The following is an 18,023-nucleotide window of genomic DNA, read 5'->3' as shown; positions in this document are numbered from 1 at the left end:
CTCTGAGTTTGCATTTTGGCGAAGTCTGGTACTGAAATACTATAAACCCGTGATGGCGAACCTATGGCAAGTATTATATTCTGTGGGTTCCGTAATAATTGAGGCTCCACATATGTTCACACACAACGTTTATTTTTAACTCACAGAGACCAGCAACAACCAAGAAGAGCGCACCCGCTTTGATAGCCCTTTTATACTCGGCTGTCAAAGCGGGAGCCAATCAGAACAGAACACGAAACCATCTCCACCACTAGGGGCCGCCACTGCCGGTGCAGGACATAACACTTCTTTCCCCCTAGCTTGCGCAATTGAAATCCAGGAGATACGCTGGGCGCCGCTTGATTCGGCTGGACCGTTGTAGCCATGGTCACTGGCTGGCCCAACTCCTCAGCCTCTTCTGTGGGGGACTTCTCCGGCCCGGGGACCCCTAGCCCCTCCACCGGCAGAGCAGACAGGGCTTCCTCTCGGTTATCAGGTACAGGGGCTGGGCGTCATATTCCCTTGGAGCTTAGCTCCTCTGCCCGGGATGATTGGGTTGGGCTACCTCCTGGCTCTTCCTGAGTGCCCCACTCTGGCAGCTGCCAGTCCCCGACCTAACGCCGGGCCCTGAGCTGGTCACAATGTCTGCGCCACTCTCTACCCTCACCCAACTCGACCCTGTATGAGCACGGGCCGGTGATTCCCACGATCTTTCCTGGGAACCATAGGGGGTGGCCGCTGTAATTCCGGGCGTACACCGCCTCCCCCAAATCAAATCTCCTGTTTGCCCCCATGGAGTCCAATGGCTGACTAGGTGAGTATTGGGGGTGCAATCTATCAAGTGTGGTCCTCAAACACCTGCCCATGAGTAACTCTGCCGGGCTCTTATTCGTAAGTGGGCACGGCGTGGAATGCTGCCCCAGGAGGTACTCATCCAACCTCTCCTGCCAGCCCCCTGGGCCCGACCTGGCCAATGCCTCTTTCATTGACCGGACTGCTCATTCTGCCCGGCCATTACTGGCCGGATGAAACGGGAAAATGAGAGCATGGCGTATTCCTAGGCCCGCTAAGAATGACTCAAACTGGGCGGACGTTAGCTGTGGCCCAAATGTTTCCCAGGCCTATAGACCAGGGAATAGGAATAAGCCGCCAGGAACACCGACCATCTGGTCATTCTTGGTGATAGTACTTGCAGAGTCTGTCTGTCCCCGGCCAAAAGCCCCAACAGCGGCTTGTGATCGGTAACTAGTTCAAACGGGCGACCATAGAGATAGTCATGGAACCGCTTGACCCCCGCAACCAACGCCAATGCTTCTTTATCCAACTGCGAGTAGTTGCGTTCTGCGGCGGCCAAGGTTTGAGAAAAGAATGCAATCGGGGCTTCCGACCCGTTGGGCAGCCGATGACTCAACACAGCGCCGACCCCATACTGAGACGCATCGCAGGAGAGGACAAGCGGCAGGTTTTCGTTGAACTGTGTAAGAACTGCGTTAGACACCAAGAGTTGCTTGACAGCTTGGAAAGCAGAAGCAGCATTCACACTCCAAACCCAAGGGGACCTGCTATCCAACAGGCAGTGGAGAGGCTCTGCAACCGAAGCCTTGTGTGGCAGAAAGATTGCATAAAAGTTTAAGAGCCCCAGGAATACCTGTAACTCTGACTTGCTGCGGGGTGTCGGCGCATCAAGGATTGCCTTGGTCTTGGCAGTAGTGGGGTGTAAACCCGACCTATCCACTAGGAACCCTAGGAATTCTACCTGGGGCACAGCAACTACACACTTGCTTTTCTTAACTTTGAGCCCCACATCCCTGAACTTAACTAGCACCTGGCTTAGTCTGGACATCAGTTCCGGAGTGCTTGCTGCCGAAACCAACACGTCGTCGAAATACGGCACTACCCCGGGTATTCCGTGGAGTAGGCATTCCATGAGGCATTGGAACAACCCCGGGGCCACACTGACGCCAAATTGGGGGCAGCGGCACTTGAACGCCCCTCGGTGAGTGACAATTGTCTGTGCTGCCGCTGTGGACTCATCCACAGGCAATTGTTGGTATGCCTGTGCTAAGTCAAGCCTCGCGAAGATGGATCCTTGCCCCAAAGAGTGCAGCAGATGCTGAACCACTGGCACTGGATATGCATGGGCTTGCAATGCTCGATTAATGGTTGCCCTATAGTCCGCGCAGATGCGGATTGAACCATCCGCCTTAATGGGAGTCACAATGGGGGTCTCCCATTGGGCATAATCTACTGGTTCTAAAACGCCCTGGGCAATGAGTTTGTCCAATGCTGCATCCACCCTAGGCTTCAGGGCAAATGCCACCCGGCGCGGTTTTAATCTGTGCAGCACCATCCTAGGGTCTAAGTTAAATGAAACAGGCATTCCGGTATATTTTCCCAACTGGCCATCGAATACAGTGGGAAATTCCCTGACCAGTTTATCCAGCTGACTAGCTCCAATCAAGTTAACACCCTGAATCGTCAAACCCAGGGTGTTCTATTTCCCTCCCCCAATACTCCCAAGAAAGAGTCCGTCAAAGGCCTCCTCTTCTTCTTTATGTACATAGATAAATGTCCTGGCCACGTCTACCCACGGGCCTGCCAAGTTTCTGGAGATAACAAGGAAATTATAGATAAGGCCAGAATTACTCACGAATATATTCTTCCCTCCATTGATACAGTTTGCCCGCGCAAATTCATTGTTTTGTCCAAGACAAAAAACCAGGAAGTCCCGCCTCCTATTTATAGTCTCTGCAGATGTCACTGCATGACCATCATTCCTTGGTCTTATCCCAACGCTGCTTCTGCTGCGCGCGCCGGTCACGTCTGCGCAGTCTTGCATCACTCCAAAACTGTTCCTGGGGCGTTGCCAAATCAGAAGAAGGCTCAAGAGAATCAGCCGGCCCCTCCTCCTCCCTTTCAGTGGGTGCCAGGGAGGGAGAGGGCCCAAAAGAAGCAGGGCTTGCCAGGTCTTCTCCCTCACTTTCTGAATCATCCAAATCCAGGAGTCTGGGTCCAGGAACCTGGGTCACAACACAGGGCTTCGAACCAATTAAGCCCCAGAAGACTAGGCAATGAGCCATCTACAACTACCAGTGATAGGCGGCCTACAAATTTCTTGAATTGTACCCTGAATTTCCCACTACCCACAATGGGAATTGGCCGTCCCTGATAGTCTTTTAATAACAGCGCACAAGGCTTCAGACGCTTCTTAGCGATAGTAGGCACCAGACGCTTTATCGTGCTCCAGGAGACAATGGAAGTTGCAGATCCGGTATCAACTTCCATCAGGCATGGCCGCCCTTCAATCAGGACGGAAATTCGGATTTTCTGCTGGACCGGTTCCTCAGATTGCCACCTGACCCCTGTTCCTCCCATCTCATCACAGAAAATGGCATAGCAGTCATCCTGCGGCCTCCTGGATCTCAGGTGAGGTCGTCTTCCAAGAGAAGGGCCGGCTGACGGAACCCTCTCAGGCTGGACTGATTGGCAAACCCGGGCAATATGGCCCTGTCGGCCGCAACGGCGGCAAATTGCGTCTTTGAAATTACAGGTGGCTTGCATATGATTTCCCCCATACCCAAAACAGCCAGTCAAAGGGAGGCTATCTCCCGCATGAGTATTTGGTTTCTTAACCTCTTTAAGGAGATGGACAGCGTCTTCCTCCTCCTCCTCCTCATATAGTGGATCAGCTTCGCTGAAATGAATTGTTGCTCCTTTCGCTATCTGCGGGCTCTGCCCTCGAGGCATATCAGCTAATGAGAGGGTGGCCAGCTCTGAGGCATATGCCTCATCTAATGCCATCTGAAATGTGAGGTCCTGCTTAGCGATGAGACGCCGCTTGAGGCGTTCATCCCGGACACCGCTGACGAGCCGGTCCAAAAGGTAATCATCCAGATCAACAAATTTACAATGGCGCGCCACTTTCCGTAAAGCGGCTACATACTGGTTTATCGATTCCCCCTCAGCCTGATCCCTATGGTAAAACAGCTGCCGCTGGGCAATTCTGGAGGATGCCGGGGCGTAATGTCTTTTTAGTTTAGCCATGAAGTCATCCCAAGTCCCTGCATGAATTGACTGAGGGGCCATCAATGTCATGGCTGTCTCAAACATTTCTGCCCCACAGAAACCCAGGAAATAAGCACGCTTCCTTTCACTAGATAGGTTTGTATACTCATTGGCAATAAGAAAGCATTCAAAACGGGCTACAAACGCCTCCCACGATTCGGTCGCTGGGTTAAAAGGCACAAAGTTCTGAGGCGATGCCATGGTTTGCTCTGTAGGACAGGGATCTGAATATCTCTGAGGAGAAATTCACACTTTGGCTCGTTCAGCAGCTCAGCAACTCACGTACTTTCCTCAGTCCTCGTTGCCAGTATTATATTCTGTGGGTTCCGTAATAATTGAGGCTCCACATATGTTCACACACAACGTTTATTTTTAACTCACAGAGACCAGCAACAACCAAGAAGAGTGTGCCCGCTTTGACAGCCCTTTTATACGCGGCTGTCAAAGCGGGAGCCAATCAGAACAGAACAAGAAACCATCTCCACCACTAGGGGCCGCCACTGCTGGTGCAGGACATAACAGCAAGTGTGCCGGAAGTGGCACACAGAGCCATTTCTCCGGGCATGCAGAGACATGGCCCGTTGCTCTTCCGGGTTCTGGTGCATAAGCCAGCATGCCGCAAACCAGAAGAGCAGCTGCCCATTGCACATGCGTGCTTCAGGAAGATGATCTTCCTGTTTCCAGAGTGCACATGTGCACCAGCCAGCTGGTCTGGTTTCTGGCATGCATGCACATGCAAAGACTGGCAACAGGCACACCTGCCAAAACATACAGAGAGGGGATCCCGGCGGTCGCTTCCTAAGGGAGCAGAGCAAAGTAAGCCGGGGCTTCCCTCCCTCCCTGCCCACGCGGGCTTCTTGTGCGGTTCCAGGTGGTCTGGAGCACTGGTGGACCAGCAGCCAGTGAGGGTGGGGTGGTGGTGGTGGGCTGCCTGTGCAGATGACCCCGTGGCCTGGACTCCTCCCTGCTGGAAGCCGTCATTCCCCGGCCGGCAGCAGCGCTCTCAGCCCCGCCACCTTGGCAGTACCATGCACCAGCCAGGGAAGCTCAGAACATAATGGCCTGCCTGAGTTCCTCCCCGCTGGGAGCCGCAGGCTGAGCAGGTGTGGCTGACAGGGCTTTGGCAGCCAGTGGGGGGGGATGGGCTGCCCACACAGATGATCCTGTGGTCACCATAAAAGCAGGGCCGAAATGCCCCTCTTGGCTCATTCCACCAGCCGCGCGGGTCGTCTAGGCTGCGTTCCTCCTGAGCAGGGGGAGCTGCAGGGGGAGGGCAACCAGCTGGCTCAGGTGCACAGGGCAGCATTTGCTGACAGGGCAGGCAGCTGCCCAGCCTGCGGCTCATTCCCTGGCGTACGGCCAGAGAGCCTGGCTTGGATGGCAGCGCAGCAGCTGGGATCGAGTGCGGATTGGGCCCGTCAGCAAGCCCCTGCCATGCCCAATGCTAACCAAAAACACTATTGCCACAATCTCCACTGCCTGGAGATCTCCGCTGCCTACCCGATTACAAAAATTGGGCTTCCAGAGGAAAAACAAGAGCATCATAGTTTCTCGCGCTGCGCAGGTGTAAGGCAAGGTGGCTAGCCGCTCTGCCTGCCCCTTCTCCAGATGACCCAAGCAGAGGGCAGTTGGTTTCTTCTTCTGGCCTAGGAGGGGCCAGTTTGCGGGCCCAGTTACCGGCAAGTAACAAGCAGAGGCTGCTGGTTGGAGCGAGGGGAACTACAATTCTGGCCTGCCGCAGCTGCAAGTACCAAGGCATAGCTAGAATTAGAAGAAAAGGCTGCGTGGCTATGGCGGAAAGAACCAGAGCAATACCCGGCAGCTTGGATGAGAAGGCGCAAGCGAGGCAGCAGCTGCTCTCACCGGTAACTGAGCCCACCACGCCAATTTGCAGGCTCAGTTACCAACAAGAGCAGTTGCTGCCTCGCTCGTGGGTGCAAGGTGACGCACCGTTTCCAGGCCAGTTTGGACAGGGACCTGAGAACTGCACGAGGACAGCTCATCGAAAGAACTATGGCAGAGTCTTGCTGCTTTTATCTGCTGCCTTGCCTCTGGGAAAGGCCCCCCCTCCTCTCCCCTTCCCCTTCCAGACTTTTCCAAACACCTGGGCCAGGCCAGGCCCCGATTGAGGAGGCTCAGACTGTATCCTGCGGCTTGCATAAACCACTCCCTCCCCTTTCAAAATAGCCACCCAGCACTTCTCTCGGGTGCCCAGGGCCGGCAAACAGCTCTTCTTTCGAGAAGCGTGTGTTGGGGGGTAGAGGCAGGCGCACCGGTGGAGACAGGCTTTGGTTGTTAGTTCTGCTGTGACCCCGAACCCTTGCCAGGACTCCTCCCCACTGGGTGCCATGCTTCCCGGCAAGCGCCCTGCGTTTTTGCTGCCTCCGTTGGAGCCTGATTCCAGAAGCGGCCCGCGGAAGTCAGGACTCGGTTGGTGAAGCAGACACTGTGCAGGAGGCGTAAAGCAAGGCGCTGCCACCTGAAAATACTGTTGCTGCGATCTTGGCAAGAGGTTTCGGGCGGCAGGGCTGCAATCCCCTCCCCAAATTTCAGGCGGCAGATCTAGCCAGGAGGAAAGAGAAAGTGAGTGTGCGGAGAAGGAGGAGGAGGACGCCCGACTCTGCAATGTGTATTTCCAGGGAGGAAAGCTTTCTCCTGCCTTCTGTGCCTTCTCCGATCTCCATACTCCCCCCACCATCAAGTCCTAGCTTTCTCCTGCCTTCTCCGATCTCCAAACTTCCCCCGCCCTCAGGTACTACCTTTCTCCTGCCTTCTCCGAATTCCACACTTTTTTGCTTTTTTTTACATTTATATCCCGCCCTTCTCACAAGACTCAGGGCGGCTTACATTGTGTAAGGCAATAGTGTCATTCTATTTGTATATTTACAAAGTCAACTTATTGCCCCCCCAACAATTTGGGTCCTCATTTTACCCACCTTATAAAGGATGGAAGGCTGAGTCAACCTTGGGCCTGGTAGGACTCGAGCCTGCAGTAATTGCAAGCAGCTGTGTTTTAATAACAGGCTATCTTACAGCCTGAGCCACCACGGCCCTTTCCTCCCCCATCAAGTCCTACGTTTCTCCGAATCTATTTCAAGCAACACATTATACAATCTCTTTATATGCTCCTGGGTCTGATTTCTAATTTGCTTTATTAAGTTTTCCTCCCTTTGCATTATACCAATTTTTTGATCTTCTTTCCATCTAGCACTTAGTTGCCTATATTGAAACCAAGTATATTTCCTCCCTTCATTTAATACCTGTAAAGATTTTAATTGCAAGCTACCTCCTTCAGCATATAAAAGTTCTTTATAAGTAATCGTTTCCTGTTTCTGTTCTATATTTATATTCTCTATTGCATGTCTGGGGCTTGCCCATATAGGAATCTTAGAGTCTAATTTATAGGAATATTTTTTCCAGACACACAAAAGAGCACTTCTCAACACATGACTCTTAAAAGCCCTATCCACTTTTTTTTTTCATAAAATAAATACGCATGCCATCCATATAGTAAGTCATAACCTTCTATATTCAAAATTCTTTCCTCCGTTAAATTAAACCAGTCACTTATTACTGAAAGGGCTACTGCTTCATAATATAGCTTAAAATTAGGCATTTTTAGGCCTCCTCTTTCCCGTGAGTCCTGAATTATTTTCATTTTAACCCTTGCCTTTTTATCTTGCCATATAAATTTGTTAATCCCAATCTGCCATTCCTCCAAATTTTTATCTTTCTTGATTATTGGTATCATCTGGAACAGAAATAAAAATCTAAGCAACACATTCATTTTAATAGCCGCTATCCTTCCCAATAGCGATAGCTGCAGTTTTTTCCAGGCGTTCATGTCTTTCTGAACTTTTTGCCATAGCAACTCATAATTATTCTTATAAAGTTTCCTGTTCGATGAGCTAATATAAACCCCTAAATATTTAACCTTTTTTACCACCTCAAATCCTGTTATCTCCTCTAATTTTTATTTCTGTTGTTTAGACATATTTTTGATTATCACTTTTGGTATTTGGTAAAGGATTGTATGATAAAATGGGCACAGAATATTCAGGAACCAATAATGTTGGTAACATGGGAGAAAATCTGGGTTAGAAATGTTAAGTTTACACAAGCACAGAATCTAAGGGAAAATTTTTATAAGATGTTTTATAGATGGCACTTAGATCCCAAAAAATTATCATGTATGTACCCTGATATCCAAGCAAAATGTTGGAGATGTGACTGATGAAACTACATATTTTCATATTTGGTGGACCTGCAAGAAAATTAAGGCCTTTTGGATAAGAATTTGGTGGATTATTCAAAATGTCTTGAAGAAGAAGATAAAGTTCCTGCCGCAATTTTTCCTGTTGGGAATTATAACGGATTGTACAGTGACTGAGATTAAATTGATTTTGAACTTAATAACAGCAGCAAGGCTGCTGATTGGACAATATTGGGGGGGGAAAGAATTACCTACAATAGAAGAATGGATATTGAAAGTTACTAACTTGGCTGAGATGGCTAAAATCTCAGCCTTTTTGAAAGACAATACGCAGGAAAGATATTTAATTGAATGGAAAAAATGGATTGATTATTTACAAAACAGATATCAGATTAAGAGATATCAGACTGCTTTGAATAATTAGGATGTATTATTTTAGAATGTAATGGGGGAGGTTAGGAAATGAAAAGACTCGGATGAGGTTAATTGGATTAGAAGGGAAAATTTTACTCTGTTTGGTTCATGTATAACAATACCTTGTAATTGACCCAGGAAGCCGGGGAGGGTGAAGGGAGGAGGGGGGGGTTGAGGGGGGAGGGGGGGAAAAGGGGGGGAAATATTTTTGTTTGTTAAAACGTTTTCAATAAAAAAAAAGTCCTACGTTTCTCCTGCCTTCTTTGCTTTCTCCGATCTCCACACTTCCCCTCCCCCATCAAGTCCTAGGTTTCTCCTGCCTTCTGTGCCTTTTCCGGGGAAGCCTAGCACCCAGCGGGGAGGAGTCCAGGCAAGGTTCAGGGTCACAGCAGAACTAACAACCAAAGCCCGTCTCTGCCGGCGCGCCTGCCTTTACCCCCCCCCCCAACACACACTTTTCGGAAGAAGAGCTGCCACCTCGCTCATGCCTTCTCATCCAAGCTGCCGGGTATTGCTCCGGTTTTTTTCGCCATAGCCACACAGCCTTTTTTTCCAATTCTAGCTATGCCTTGGCACTCGCAGCCACGGCAGACCAGAATTGTAGTCCCCCTCGCTCCAACCAGCAGCCTCTGCTCACATCAAGGAACCAGCAGCCGGGCAGGAGGAGGACAAGGATGGATGCAAGGTGACACGCTGCTTCCAGCCCAATCTGGCTGGTGGGTGGGTGAGCAGGCAGCCCTCAGGGAAGAGCGCTACACTGGGTGACACATCTCCCGGTTTCAGGCTGCATGCAGGGCCCGAGGTGGAGGGGTGAACTTCCGCAGCTGGCGCATGGTGCTGCCGAGGTGGGGGGGGGCGAGAGTGCTGCCGCCGGCTGGGGAACAGCTGTCATGCCAGGGAACTGGCCAGTAGTCTTCCGTTATGAGGCACACCGGCCCTCTTGGAAAAAGTGGGGCGCGCACATGCACAGTGCGGGGCGCATGCGCACAGGGAGTGTGATGGTTGGTCATGCGCACATGCATAAATGGGGGCGCCAATTGCATTATGGGTGCTGGCACGCGGGAGCGCTCGTGCGCTCAGACTTTTGGCACGCAACACCAAAAAGGTTCGCCATCACTGCTACAAACAATCTGTGCTTCAACAGAAATGTGCATTGGTTTAAAACAAACTTCAGGGAAATTAATAAAAGAAATGTCCCCTACAATAGCAAGCCTATTTAATTTGGTGGGCAAAATAAAATTGTACTGGCATCCAAAGGTACATTTTTTTCCAATTTGATGACTAAATAAATTACACCAGTTTTATTTTCCACTTGTTAGAACAACAAATAAAATCAAAGTACCAACAACATCAAAAATCTAGAAAGCTAAAAAACAACACTTCCATTTCAGAGCATTACCTTGGAATCTTCGGATTGCACAGAAAAAGGATTTAATGGTGTTCCAACAATTCTCCTTTTTTTAAGCACTGGAACTGGTGGTACTATATGAACAGGCTATAGAGAACACAGATGTTGATACTGCTTTAATATAACTTCCAAAATAAAGAGTCTTATCTCTTCCTCACTGATACATACTCTCAGAAATATCATCTTCCCCTCGTCCCCATACACTTGCACAAAGCATCAGACAGAAATGGATGCAAAATAATGAATAAATGCAATCTTCTACTAGAACCACCTTTTAATAACTGAAGCTCCCCTTTTACAGTCTGCAGCAGGCAAATCCAATTTCTATTAAGCATATTTTCACATTTGAATAAAAATAAACCATATAAAAATAAACCAAGATACCTGACTTATAATTAAATAGAATTTTGAACTCATTTATCAAATTTATATCTGAATTTTCTTCAAAATATCTCAAGAAACAGTTGTACAGTTGCAAAACAATATTCTCGCTTTATAACCTCTACCCCACAAATGGGTCTTGTCTCCTACCCTTGGCTCTCCTCCTCCTCCAGGCTTCTACCTCTGCCCATTTAACTCCAGCTTTCCTCCTCGGCTGGCCCTCACCCACCCATTCGTCCTGGCCAATGGGCCTGTCAGCTTGCTTCAGATCAATGTTTAAGAAAATAAAGACCCAACTCCATCATTTTGAAGAAATTGGTAATTTTTACTAAACACGTCAGATTGCAAATGAAGCTAACTGAAAGTATACTAAAACCACAGATGTCATATCCTCTCCTGAACCCTCCTCCCACTAGAGTTCAGTTATAATCCAATGTTGTCTTCCTCCTTGGCCACGTGTAGTTTCACTTCCGATATTCTCCCTCTGTCAGACTTCTGGATGAAATGTGAAGCAGGCAACTCCCGTTACATTCACGCGCCAAATCACTTCAAACGTCTGTTTGAGAGACTATCTCCCTCCCCCACACATGCAATGTCAGCCGAATGCTGGCAACAGTACAAACCTCCCCCCTCCTCCATAAATCATGTAAGACATTCAGTAAGAAGAAAACCTTTAATGAAGTAATAAAACAGTAAAACAGTCTAGTAGGAGAAATACGCTTAAATAAAGCGGAGGCTGACATTTGGCCCTCCTTCGAAAAAAGGATGTTAGTCCTGGAAACGATAGGTTAGGTCCATCATGAAGAGTGCACTCATGCGAATGGGCTAAGAATCAGTCATCCTTGTTTAAGGCTTCCTTGAGCAAGTTGGTGAGATCTTCTAGTAGTGCCACATCGGTACGTGCTTGGCTTTGTGCTTGGCTACGGGTAATTGCCGGGGCAACTAGTTGTTGAACTGGGAGTATAGGGCGTGCTACTTCCTTGCGAGTAATGTTGTACTGAGGCAAATGGGAAACGGCATCCACCAGAAAGTTCTTTCCCCCAGGAATGTATCGCAAGGAAAAATTAAAACGTTAAAGTATTGGGCCCATCGAGCTTGTTTTGGCGATAGTTTTCTGGGAGTTTTTAGGGCCTCTAAGTTTTTATGATCAGTCCACACCTCGAAAAAGTGTTTGGCCCCCTCCAAGAATTGTCTCCATGTTCAGATAGCCCAGTGCACTGCAAAAGCTTCTTTCTCCCAGATGGCCCATCTCTGCTCTGTTTCAGTGAGCTTACGAGATGTGCACGCGCACGGTTGAAGCTCACCTTTAGCATTATTTTGGAGTAAAACTGCTCCAACTGCTACATCGCTAGCATCTGCTTGAACCACGAATGGGGACTCCATGTCAGGGTGCTTGAGGACCGGCTCGGCGGCAAACAATCACTTCAATTTTTCAAAAGTGGCCTTACACTCCATTGACCACTCCAGTGGTAAGGAAGGTTTGGGTTTAATATTCCCTTTTGTTTTGAGGAGATCGGTGATTGGCAGGGCAATGTCAGCAAATGAGGGAATGAACTGACGATAAAAGTTAGCAAAACCCAGGAAGCTTTGTAACTGTTTGCGGGTGCGAGGGGGTGCCCACTCTAATACTGCCTGGACTTTTGCAGGGTCTAACTCCAAACCTTCAGGGGAAATACGGTATCCCAGATAATCAATTTTCGTTTGATGAAATTCACATTTATAAAATTTTGCATAAAGCTCAGCGGCTAGTAATTTTTTGAGTACTGCTCTTAATAGCTTTACATACTCCTCCTCTGTGTAGATAAGTATGTCACCAAGATAAACAAGAACCCCTTTAAACGACTTCCGGTCTCTGTGTAGATAAGTATGTCACCAAGATAAACAAGAACCCCTTTAAACGACTTCCGGTGGCGCCACCTTCTTCACTGAGTTCCTAATTAAGGGGCTCCGTACTGAACATCGTAAAAGCCAGGAAAAGCTGGCTTTAATCTCTTTCCCTGGATGAAAGGGAAAAGATAAGAGCTGCAGGGGTGTGGTGGTAGACCTCCCCAGGGGCTTTGTTTTTAATTAAGCAGAGCCCTGAGGGTCGAGAGTCCCATAAATATTCCTGCCAAGCTCCGACTTCAGTGCGTGCCTGCAAAAGCAGGAAAAGAAGAAAGTGTCCATCTCTGCTAATTGTCTTAACTTTATGGATTTCTATAAGCAGACGGAATGAGCTCGAGTGAACAATTACTGGATTGCAAGTATTTTTGATTTCCTGACTTCTACCCTTTTAAAAAGAGAAACTTTTTTTTTCTTTGTTTCAACTGACTCTTTAAGATGGCGCCTGAAAGGGAGTGAAAGAATGGAATTCTAAACAGCCTGTGTAACTAAGAAGCTAAGAAATGTTATCTGTGGATTTTAATGAAGTGAAGTGAGCTCTCCTATACTTAAAGGGGAAAAGAGAAGTTTCTAGACTTATATTTTGTGAATTTTAAAAACTGAAATGGCTACTAAGCCACCTAAGACTGGGGGTAGAAGGGGTTCTGAACCAGCTTTAGAAGATTTGATTAAAGAACAAGGGAAAGTCTTTGAAGAAAAGTTTAAGGAGATAATGGATAATAATGAGAAAATAAGAGAGGAAATAAAAGAGAATAATAAAAAAATAAGAGAAGATATTTTGATGGCTTTCCAAGGTTTGGCAAAAAGACTGGAGGTGGTGGAGGAGGAGGTGCAAGAAATTGCTCAGTCAAATCAGCAAATAGAAAATAGAATGGGGGGAATGCAAATTAAATTGGACAAAAATGAAGATCAAGTGGTGGTGATGCAGTATAGAATGATGGAAGGAGCTCTAAGAATTAGGGGCTTGAATGAGGAGAAAGGGGAAGATTTAAAAAAAAATTTATCAGAAGCTCTGGCTGAATTTATTGAACTTGATCCACAAGAGGTTGCTTATCAAATTGACAAAATTTATAGAGTTAATTCCTGGATTGCTAGGCAGAAGAAACTTCCTAGAGACATTGTGGTTTATTTTTTGAAAAGAACAGTGAAAAATCAAATTTTGCAAGTTGCATTTCAGAAAAACTTGAAAATAGGGGAACAGGAGCTGAAGGTTTTGAAAGAGATTCCTCCCAAGATGTTAAGGGATAGAAAGGACTTTACATTTTTTACACAAGAACTTAAGAAATACCAGATTCAATTTAGATGGGAGGTTCCAGTTGGTTTGACAGTGTATTATCAAGGAAGGAGATATCGTATTGATACAGTGCTTAAGGCCAAAGATTTTCTTTCCACCGTGCTGAAACTTGAAGTAGAAATAATAGAGAAAAGAATTCAAGAGACTCAAATGGGTGTGGAAGCTGAGGTGATTTCAGTGATGTTACCATCTGAGGAACAACCAAAAGAACAAAGACTGACGAAGGGAGCCCTTAAGCGTAAAGAAAAGGAGCAACAAACTCAAAGTAAAGTTCAGGATTCTGCTACAGAAGCGGTGGGAGGAGCACGGCCGAAGATACGGGAGGACGATCTTCAGCTGATCGCTCAAAAGCTTCAGCAGGCCAGTAATGGCAAATAAAATCTTGACCTGGAATGTCAATGGTTTGAATTCAGCTCAGAAGAGAAGAAAAATATTTCATTATTTGAAACAATTTAGAAATGATGTAATTTGTTTACAAGAAACGCATATTAAACTATCAGATCAAAAGTACTTAATAAACTCAAAGTTAGGTAAACATTTTGTTGCTTCTGCTTTGGACAAAAAACATGGCATAGTGGTTTATTTGAGAAAAGATATACCAGCCAAGTTAATAGAGGCAGATATTCATGGAAGATGTATTGCTATTGAACTTACAATAGAAACAAAAAAGACCCTTTTGTTTGGTATATATGCACTCAATCAGCAACAAGAAAAATTTTATAGAATGTTGTATGATAAGTTGATTCTATGGGATTATAAATCGTGTATTATATTGGGAGATTGGAATGGAGTAATAGATACACGAGAGGACAAGAGAACTTTTTCTAAGAAGATACCTGCACATGCAAAGCTGCCTAAATCCCTTTTTGACATGATAGAAGATTTTGAGTTGAGAGATGTATGGAGACTGCGGAATTTGGAGGAAAGAGACTATACTTTTTTCTCTGATAGGCATCAATCCTTCTCACGTATTGATTTTATTTTAATTTCTAACGACTTGCTTTTTAAGGTGAAGAAAACTAAGATATTTCCAAGATGTTTGTCTGATCATAGTCCTGTTTGGATGGAATTGCAATATGGAAAAGAAGGTAGAAGAACTTGAAAATTAAATGAAAATTTGTTTAGATATCAGGATAATGTAATTCAATGTAAAAAGCAGATGAAAGAATTTTTTGATTATAATTTGAATAACGAAACATCGATAGAAATGGTTTGGGACGCTAGTAAAGCTTTTATGAGAGGTGTATTAATATATATTAATAATAGACAGAGAAATAAGCAACAAAGACAGCGTAGGTATTTAGAAGAGGAAATTTATAAGAAACAACAATTATTAATACATAACCCGCATGATCAAAAACTTAAAGATGCAATAAAGTTATTACAGAATCAATTTAATATGATAATAGCTGATCAGGTGGCAACAAATATACAATATGCCAAACATAATACTTTTTGTAATGCAAATAGACCTGGTAGATGGTTAGCATATACCTTAAGGAAAAGACAAAAACAACGTACTATAGAAAAAATAGAATATAAAGGTAAAGAGAGATACCAACAGGATAAAATTAAAAAAGCTTTTTTAGAATATTATACAAATTTATATCTTAAAGATAATATATTGAACAGGGATATTGATAATTATTTGAAGGAATATAAGGTTAAAAATTTAACTTTAGAACAAACGGATGAACTGAATCGGCCTATAACTTCTGAAGAAATTATTTTGGTAATTAAACAATTAAAAATGGGGAAAACTCCTGGTACGGATGGGCTTACAGTTAGTTATTATAGGAATTTACAGGATGAGATGTTAGGTCCACTTAAGGAATTATTTAATCAGATACAAATAGGAGGGGGAATTCCCCCCTCATGGAGAACCTCTTTTATTTCATTGATACCAAAAGAGGAACAGGATTGTTCTAAACCTGGGAACTATAGGCCAATCTCGCTTTTAAATAATGATTATAAGATTTTTGTTAAAATAATAGCTAATAGATTAATGTTGATTTTGCAGCGAAGAATTCATAATGATCAATCTGGATTTATAAAAGGGAGACAGATGAGGAATAATGTTAGGCAGATTGTTAATTTACTGGAGTATTTAGAAAAGAAAATTTTTATTCCAGCAGCATTTATTTTTCTTGATGCAGAGAAAGCTTTTGATCGATTGCATTGGAATTTTTTATTTAAATTAATAGAAAAGATGTGATTTGTTTACAAGAAGCATATTAAACTATCAGATCAAAAGTACTTAATAAACTCAAAGTTAGGTAAACATTTTGTTGCTTCTGCTTTGGACAAAAAACATGGCATAGTGGTTTATTTGAGAAAAGATATACCAGCCAAGTTAATAGAGGCAGATATTCACGGAAGATATATTGCTATTGAACTTACAATAGAAACAAAAAAGACCCTTTTGTTTGGTATATATGCACCCAATCAGCAACAAGAAAAATTTTATAGAATGTTGTATGATAAGTTGATTCTATGGGATTATAAATCGTGTATTATATTGGGAGATTGGAATGGAGTAATAGATACACGAAAGGACAAGAGAACTTTTTCTAAGAAGATACCTGCACATGCAAAGCTGCCTAAATCCTTTTTGACATGATAGAAGATTTTGAGTTGAGAGATATATGGAGACTGCGGAATTTGGAGGAAAGAGACTATACTTTTTTCTCTGATAGGCATCAATCCTTCTCACGTATTGATTTTATTTTAATTTCTAATGACTTGCTTTTTAAGGTGAAGAAAACTAAGATATTTCCAAGATGTTTGTCTGATCATAGTCCTGTTTGGATGGAATTGCAATATGGAAAAGAAGGTAGAAGAACTTGGAGATTAAATGAAAATTTGTTTAGATATCAGGATAATGTAAATCAATGTAAAAAGCAGATGAAAGAATTTTTTGATTATAATTTGAATAACGAAACATCAATAGAAATGATTTGGGACGCTAGTAAAGCTTTTATGAGAGGTGTATTAATATATATTAATAATAGACAGAGAAATAAGCAACAAAGACAGCGTAGGTATTTAGAAGAGGAAATTTATAAGAAACAACAATTATTAATACATAACCCGCATGATCAAAAACTTAAAGATGCAATAAAGTTATTACAGAATCAATTTAATATGATAATGGCTGATCAGGTGGCAACAAATATACAATATGCCAAACATAATACTTTTTGTAATGCAAATAGACCTGGTAGATGGTTAGCATATACCTTAAGGAAAAGACAAAAACAACGTACTATAGAAAAAATAGAATATAAAGGTAAAGAGAGATACCAACAGGATAAAATTAAAAAAGCTTTTTTAGAATATTATACAAATTTATATCTTAAAGATAATATATTGAACAGGGATATTGATAATTATTTGAAGGAATATAAGGTTAAAAATTTAACTTTAGAACAAACGGATGAACTGAATCGGCCTATAACTTCTGAAGAAATTATTTTGGTAATTAAACAATTAAAAATGGGGAAAACTCCTGGTACGGATGGGCTTACAGTTAGTTATTATAGGAATTTACAGGATGAGATGTTAGGTCCACTTAAGGAATTATTTAATCAGATACAAATAGGAGGGGGAATTCCCCCCTCATGGAGAACCTCTTTTATTTCATTGATACCAAAAGAGGAACAGGATTGTTCTAAACCTGGGAACTATAGGCCAATCTCGCTTTTAAATAATGATTATAAGATTTTTGTTAAAATAATAGCTAATAGATTAATGTTGATTTTGCAGCGAAGAATTCATAATGATCAATCTGGATTTATAAAAGGGAGACAGATGAGGAATAATGTTAGGCAGATTGTTAATTTACTGGAGTATTTAGAAAAGAAAATTTTTATTCCAGCAGCATTTATTTTTCTCGATGCAGAGAAAGCTTTTGATCGATTGCATTGGGATTTTTTATTTAAATTAATAGAAAAGATGCAATTTGGAGATGGTTTTTTAAGAATAATTAGGGCAATTTATGGAGAGCAAACAGCACAGATTATAATCAATGGTAGCTTAACAGAACCTTTTAAGATTGCGAAAGGAACAAGACAGGGATGTCCTTTATCACCATTATTGTTTATTTTAACTCTAGAACCATTATTGGATAAAATACGAGAAGTAAAGGAGATAGAGGGAATTAAAGTTAGACAACATGAATATAAGCTGAGAGCTTTTGCAGATGACCTGGTGATTACTTTATCAAACCCTATAAACTCTAGTAAATCTTTGTTGGAAATAATTGATCAATATGGGAAGGTTTCAGGGTTTAAGGTAAATCAGAAAAAAGACAAAAGTGATAATAAAAAATATGGCCAGACAACAGAAAGAAAAACTAGAGGAAATAACAGGATTTGAAATTGTAAAGA

The 18,023-nt window shown here is 43.8% G+C and overlaps 1 protein-coding gene across 5 annotated transcripts in view; it reads right to left on the bottom strand.

Annotated features, from left to right (window-relative positions):
- The window catches only part of POLA1 (DNA polymerase alpha 1, catalytic subunit), a 606,439-nt gene that overhangs the window by 553,010 nt on the left and 35,406 nt on the right, over positions 1-18,023 (bottom strand). For 4 of the 5 annotated variants that reach the window (XM_058186076.1, XM_058186077.1, XM_058186079.1 and 1 more), the window contains exon 7: positions 10,071-10,166. The exons of the other annotated variant lie outside the window; for it this stretch is intronic. In XM_058186076.1, the coding sequence (XP_058042059.1) occupies positions 10,071-10,166 (96 nt within the window). The remainder of the gene's footprint in view (positions 1-10,070; positions 10,167-18,023) is intronic. 5 annotated transcript variants of the gene reach the window in all.

This window comes from Ahaetulla prasina, chromosome 5 (genome assembly GCF_028640845.1).
Source record: "Ahaetulla prasina isolate Xishuangbanna chromosome 5, ASM2864084v1, whole genome shotgun sequence".
Classification (NCBI taxonomy): domain Eukaryota; kingdom Metazoa; phylum Chordata; class Lepidosauria; order Squamata; family Colubridae; genus Ahaetulla; species Ahaetulla prasina.
The sequence above is the reverse complement of the archived record's forward strand: the minus strand, read 5'-3'. Positions and strand labels throughout refer to the sequence as shown.